The 7,174-nt window shown below is 42.9% G+C and overlaps 1 protein-coding gene across 1 annotated transcript; it reads left to right on the top strand.

The window, feature by feature from the left end:
* The first annotated feature begins 273 nt into the window (after positions 1-273).
* Positions 274-6,397, top strand: LOC110765003 (berberine bridge enzyme-like 7). Its single transcript, XM_088252753.1, has 2 exons — positions 274-1,501; positions 5,850-6,397. The coding sequence occupies exons 1-2, from the start codon at positions 308-310 to the stop codon at positions 6,258-6,260; spliced, it is 1,605 nt and encodes a 534-aa protein (XP_088108879.1). The 5' UTR covers positions 274-307; the 3' UTR covers positions 6,261-6,397.
* The last annotated feature ends 777 nt before the right edge of the window (positions 6,398-7,174 follow it).

Here is a 7,174-nt window from a genome sequence, read left to right as displayed (position 1 = left end):
TCCGCCACATGTCATAAAAAGAAATGCAGTAAGTTGAATAATAATTCCACATGTTCTATGTTTATTGGATGGTACACCAAACACGTGGTGTAATAGACAAAAATTCTCATCTTCCTTAATTTCTCCATCTCTTTCCTTTGGGTTTCTCTTTTGATACAAGTCATTGACGAATAAATACCATGCGAAAAAATCAGTAGATATTCAAAGTTGGGTGCTTTGGTTTCATTATAAATACTGCAAGGTTTTGTTCAATTTGTCACACTGCCAAGAATATTGAAACTAAAAAAGCCAAAACCCCCCACAAATTATGACAATGAAGTTTCCAAACTCTCCACTAGCGCTGCTCATCCTCTCAATCCTTTCATCACTCTCACTATCATGGGCAACTTCAGAGCCAGTTCCCATTAATGGCTTTCTCGAATGCCTTCCAAAACAGTTTCATTCTGGCCGCCCAATCTTTGAAGCCGTTTACACCCCTCAAAACACCTCTTTTCGATCCGTTTTGATGGCACGCATTAAAAACCGCAGATTTTCAAGCCCTGCAACTCCAAAACCTCTGGCCATTGTAGCAGCCAAGCACGAATCTCATGTGCAGGCAACTATTGTTTGTGCAAAACAACATGGATTGCAAATTAGAATCCGAAGTGGTGGCCATGACTATGAGGGTCTATCGTACGTATCGCATGTTCCCTTTGTCATTCTGGACATGTTTCATTTCCAATCCGTTGATGTTAATGTCAAGGATGAGAGCGCTTGGGTTGAGTCTGGAGCTACTCTTGGCGAAACTTATTATAAAATTGCTGAGAAAACCAAGGTTCATGGGTTTCCTGCTGGGGTTTGTCCAACTGTCGGTGCTGGTGGCCACTTTAGTGGTGGAGGCTATGGAAATATGATGAGAAAATACGGCCTTAGCATCGACAATATCGTTGATGCTAAACTAGTTGATGCAAATGGTAGAATCCTTGATAGAAAATCTATGGGAGAAGACATTTTCTGGGCCCTTAGAGGAGGTGGAGGAGCTAGCTTTGGAGTCATTCTTTCATGGAAACTCAAGCTTGTTCGAGTTCCAGAAAAAGTGACCGTTTTCAACGTTACAAAGACTTTAGAGCAAGGTGTTACTGATGTCCTTTATAAGTGGCAATTTGTAGCACCCGTGCTCCCCAAAGACCTCTTCCTGAGAGCAAGGCCAGAAATCGAGAATAATACTGAGGGCAAGAAGACTGCGGAAGTATCGTTCATTGGTCATTTTTTGGGACAAACTGACAAGCTTCTTCCATTGATGAACGAGACATTCCCTGAATTGGGTTTACGACGAAAAGATTGTCATGAAATGAGTTGGATTGAATCCGTTGTATTCTTTGCTGAATTCCCACTTGGAACCCCAATAACTATTCTTCTCAACCAGACAGCCAAACCAATACCCTTCTTCAAAGCTAAGTCTGACTATGTGAAGAAACCAATTCCAAAAAAAGTCATAGAATACATGTTGAAGGCGATGCTTGTGTTGTGAAAAAAGGACAAAACAATTTCACACACTCCCCTAATGATCTTGTTGTTGATGGACTTTGTGACACACACAATGATGGATGAATCACACACACACACTTGAGACAACAACCAAGCACAAAGTGACACAAGAATTTATAGAGGTTCAGCAATTGCCTACATCCTCTTGGTGATCCCCTTGAGAAATTCACTTCATGAAAGAATAAGTTACAACTTTGGTTTTACACAGAAAAACCCCTTTAGAACTCTATTCTCTCCCCAAGCTCTCTTTCCTCTCACACCCCTTGCTCAACACTTTGATGCACTTGTGAACACTCTCACAACCCTTGGTGTTTCCCTCCTTGGTGTCTAGACTCTCAAGACCCCAACTCAGCTCCTAACTTGAACTGATTGCTCTCCCTCACGTTCTCCCTTGGTGAGTTAACCTCTTTTGAACACAATAGCACCCAGCTACTTGACCACCTTGAGATTAACCACACTTTGTTTCTGCTTCAGCCACTTCCTCTTATTCAACTTGTTTTCTCCCTTGTGTTATCTTACTTCATCCCATTACCTACACAAGCCAATGGACACAAGATAAGGCACCATCTTGTCATCCACGTTCCTTCCTTTAGTCTCCCACTTAGACTAAAGATCAGATCATGCAAGTAAACAACTCCCACTTCAGCCACCTTCCACTACACCAGTAAATGGAGAGTGAATCTTTCAAAGCAAGACAAACAATTGGCAATGAGTGCTCTCCCAACTATCCAGCAGGTAGTCAACCCTCTTTTACCTCAGAAGTGACCCACTAAGCCTCTGAAATCTTGTGGAAAGCGATAGCCCTCGAAAACACAGTTGAAAACACGTAAGAAAACGTCACAGCACGATTTGGGCGACCGGTCGCCAGGAACTGGCGACCGGTCGCTTTTGGGCAGAGTCGAAACACATTGAATCTGTGCTAGGGCGACCGGTCGCAAATAGCTGGCGACCGGTCGCTCGTCATTTTCGATTCAGACATTGAACCTGCTTCAAAACGACCGGTCGCCCAAACCTTGCGACCGGTCGCTGCCTCCATCACTTGCAACCTTAATGTGAGTCAAATTTCCAACAATCTCCACCTTGGCGAACCATTAATCACCCCGTGAACCATTGTTGACTTCTAGAACCTCTTCAACCTCTTAGAAACCGTTCTAGTAATTTCCAAGAGCTCCACCATGGCAATACACCTCTTGCCTCAATGCACCTTTGGTGGAAGGTGCTCCACCCAAGCCTAAACTTGAGTAACATGGACCTCTTGTGCAGAAAAGAGTTCCCCCTTGCCAAATTCGTTGCTCCTTGCCTCCTTGGAACCTTGAACCTTGGACTTCCCTTGATATGCAAACCCCATACCAAACCTTTGTTCACTAAATCCCCATTTAGCACTTCTTGCTCTTGGATTTAAGAACACATTTCTTTTCATCAATGCACTTCTCCAACTTTCCCGCTTCATGCTCCCTATAGCACTCCGAAACGTGGTTGGAACTTCTTGGTCCATCCATCCAAAACCTAGGGACGGTTTGATGGATTCCTTGGGCTTGGACCTTGCAATTGATGATGGCTCCACCTCAAGTAGAACCCCTTTGTGAGTTTGTTGTTGTTGCCCTCCTTCTTCAGCCCTTGTGTCAAGCTCCACCTCAAATGGAGTCCCTTCCATGACCACCTTGGCAAGAAGCTTCTCTTCAACAACATCCTCCCCATCATTCCTTGTCTTGATTTCACCTTTGTGGATATTCCTCTCCACACTTTCTGCAGCTTTGAAATCAAGCACCTTTGATGATGAACCGTTAGTCATACAACCTTGACTAACCTTCCTTGCCCAACTTCTCTTGAGCATACTTGCAGCTACATCATGTTGGACCGGCTCCTTGACATTAAGACTTGTTGCTTGCTCTTCCTTGGTACAAATCTCTGCACCACCCAAGAGCTTGTATGTGTTGTTTGGTTGAATCTCCCCCTTCATAACCACCACAGAACCTTGTGTGACCATGAGCTTCCCTCCTTTGGCCTTGTAAGAGCAACCTTCTCTATCCAAAGAACCTAGAGAGACTAGATTCGTTCTTAGTGCAGGTACAAACCTTACCTCACTAAGAGTCCAAACTTCACCACCTTGCAACTTGATCTTCACAGTCCCTATGCCCAAAACTTCACATGTAGTTTTGTCTCCCAACATAATCTTGCATGCATCCTTATCCTCATATGTGTCAAACATCAACTTAGTTGCACACACATGATATGAGCACCCGGAATCTAAAATCCACCTTGAAGAAGAATTCTTACACGAAGAACTTGCCATGACTTCCCCGTTACTCTCATCCGTAACCGTCAAGAGTTCATCACATGTGTCCTCATCACACACGTGGGCTGAACTTCCAGCTTTCTTCATCTTGTTCAACTTCTCCTTCCATACCGGACAATCTCGTCTCCAATGATCCATAGATCCACACTCGAAGCACCCTTCATTGTCCTTGGACTTAGTATTCCTTTTGCTGCCCTTGCCTTCTTGCTTGCTTGAACGACTCCTTGCGAACAAACCAGCATCTTGAGAGTTCTCCTCCGAACGTTGAGACATCCTGTGATGCGACATCACATCTTGCACCACCTCCTCAAAATTCAAAGTACTCTTCCCGAACATAAGTGTAGTTCGGAAATGCTTATAAGACGGAGGCAAGGATGTTAGTAACATGAGTGCCTTATCCTCCGTATTATACAACACATCCATTCTTTGCAAGTCAGCAACACATCTATTGAAGCTGCTCAAATGCTCCATTAGATTTCCTTCCTCCGCCATCCGAAGATTTAGGAGTTCCTCCTTGAGGAAGAGCTTGTTGGTCAGCGACTTCCCTGCAAACATCTCTTCGAGCTTCTCCCATGTTTGCTGCGCTGTGTCCTTCATCACGTTGATGAGCACCTTATCGGAGATGAAGTTCTCGATGGCTCCTCTAGCCAACTCATCTAGCACACCCCACTCCGCATCTGTCATGGTAACCGGCTTCTTCTCTTTGCCTTCCAAGACAACACTGAGATTTTGTTGTGTAAGGGCTGACTTCATCCTCCTTTGCCAAAGTGTGAAGTTCTCCTTCCCTGTGAAAGGCTTCAACTCCACCTTCATGCTGACAGATTGTGGTAGCCTCTGATGCATAGAGCTACTTACACCTTCAGCTTCCTTGTCACTTGCCATCTTCAACACACTAGCACTTGCTGCTCCAACACAGCTCTGATACCACTTGTTGTGAAAAAAGGACAAAACAATTTCACACACTCCCCTAATGATCTTGTTGTTGATGGACTTTGTGACACACACAATGATGGATGAATCACACACACACACTTGAGACAACAACCAAGCACAAAGTGACACAAGAATTTATAGAGGTTCAGCAATTGCCTACATCCTCTTGGTGATCCCCTTGAGAAATTCACTTCATGAAAGAATAAGTTACAACTTTGGTTTTACACAGAAAAACCCCTTTAGAACTCTATTCTCTCCCCAAGCTCTCTTTCCTCTCACACCCCTTGCTCAACACTTTGATGCACTTGTGAACACTCTCACAACCCTTGGTGTTTCCCTCCTTGGTGTCTAGACTCTCAAGACCCCAACTCAGCTCCTAACTTGAACTGATTGCTCTCCCTCACGTTCTCCCTTGGTGAGTTAACCTCTTTTGAACACAATAGCACCCAGCTACTTGACCACCTTGAGATTAACCACACTTTGTTTCTGCTTCAGCCACTTCCTCTTATTCAACTTGTTTTCTCCCTTGTGTTATCTTACTTCATCCCATTACCTACACAAGCCAATGGACACAAGATAAGGCACCATCTTGTCATCCACGTTCCTTCCTTTAGTCTCCCACTTAGACTAAAGATCAGATCATGCAAGTAAACAACTCCCACTTCAGCCACCTTCCACTACACCAGTAAATGGAGAGTGAATCTTTCAAAGCAAGACAAACAATTGGCAATGAGTGCTCTCCCAACTATCCAGCAGGTAGTCAACCCTCTTTTACCTCAGAAGTGACCCACTAAGCCTCTGAAATCTTGTGGAAAGCGATAGCCCTCGAAAACACAGTTGAAAACACGTAAGAAAACGTCACAGCACGATTTGGGCGACCGGTCGCCAGGAACTGGCGACCGGTCGCTTTTGGGCAGAGTCGAAACACATTGAATCTGTGCTAGGGCGACCGGTCGCAAATAGCTGGCGACCGGTCGCTCGTCATTTTCGATTCAGACATTGAACCTGCTTCAAAACGACCGGTCGCCCAAACCTTGCGACCGGTCGCTGCCTCCATCACTTGCAACCTTAATGTGAGTCAAATTTCCAACAGCTTGAGATAGGGAATATATGGATGGAATGGAACCCTCATGGTGGAAGAATGAGTGAGATTTCTGCGTCAGCAACTCCATACCCTCACAGAGCTGGAAACCTATATATGATTCAATACTATACGTCGTGGTTTCAAGATGAAGGGATTGAGGCCACCAACAGGTACATTCACTTAACAAGAAAGTTTTATGAAAAGATGACTCCGTTTGTCTCCAGGAACCCGAGAGAGGCCTTCCAAAACTATAGGGATCTCGACATTGGCGCCAATCTGTACAACCAAAGTAACCTTCTAACTGCTAGAGTTTACGGAAGCAAGTATTTTAAAGGTAACTTCGAAAGATTGGTGCGTGTGAAAACCATGGTTGATCCTCACGACTTTTTCAAGCATGAACAAAGTATCCCACCTATTTAGAGAGAGATTGGAAGGTTTAACAATGAACATGTATGAGTCTGGCTAGTGATCCTAGATAATGCTATTGATTTGATGTATTGGAAAATAAAGCATAGTCTACAATAAGAATAAAACACCTCAAACTTGTTTGAATCTTATCCATCAGCCGTCATATATATGTACAAAAGACTTATTTTTGGGACGTTCATTCATAAAAGGTGACAATGTTCTTAGCAATCAGCCAACAACGTCACCTTATCCACACAACCTCTACTATGACGGCTATATGCCCGATATTGGGAAAGCAATATGTCATGCGGTTTGTATGTAAGCAGTTAGCTATTACTCAAAATTTGAATTGCTTAACCTAATTACCTAATCGAGTAGAATATTGCTTAATTAACCTAATTCCTTTGTCATTCACGTTTGATTTGTATAGGCTTGTTGAAGGAAACCCCTTACAACTTTGCAATAATGTTCTTTACATGAAAATTTTGAAGTAAATAAAACCGTAACATTTCAATGTTAAGAAAAATTACATTTATTGGGATTAATGGTAGTTTGTTGTTGAGATGACTGGACCATAAGAGCATCTGCAACGATGAGGGTCAATTCAATTTTATTTCAATAAATTGAACTTTTGACTTGCAGTGTTAAAGTTCAGTACATTTCAGAGATCAATATTTCATTTCAAGGATCAATAGTTCATTTCAGATGTTAATAAAATGAATTTTGAAATGAAATTCATTTCAATAAGCTGATCCACCATTACAACTCTACATCCTCTCTCTTATCGACACATGAAGAACATTATTTTTGCCTTTTAATTTTTCCATTACATTTAATTTAAACTAGCCGTTAAGTTTTTTTTCCCCAAAGATTTCATTGATTTGTATACTAGCCTCTCTCTTATTGATTTGGTGAGGCATTACTCT

This window comes from Prunus avium, chromosome 4 (genome assembly GCF_965620075.1).
Source record: "Prunus avium chromosome 4, drPruAviu1.hap1.1, whole genome shotgun sequence".
Taxonomy (NCBI): domain Eukaryota; kingdom Viridiplantae; phylum Streptophyta; class Magnoliopsida; order Rosales; family Rosaceae; genus Prunus; species Prunus avium.
Note: the sequence above shows the minus strand (reverse complement) of the source record. Positions and strands in the feature narration are given on the sequence as shown.

What these genes read in the sequence shown, in the direction of transcription:
- LOC110765003 (XM_088252753.1), top strand. Translation starts at nt 308, where the DNA reads ATGACAATGAAGTTTCCAAACTCTCCACTAGCGCTGCTCATCCTCTCA. An exon ending in ACATGTTGAAGGCGATGCTT is followed by an intron (nt 1,502 to 5,849) that starts GTGTTGTGAAAA and finishes AATTTCCAACAG; the next exon opens with CTTGAGATAGGGAATATATG.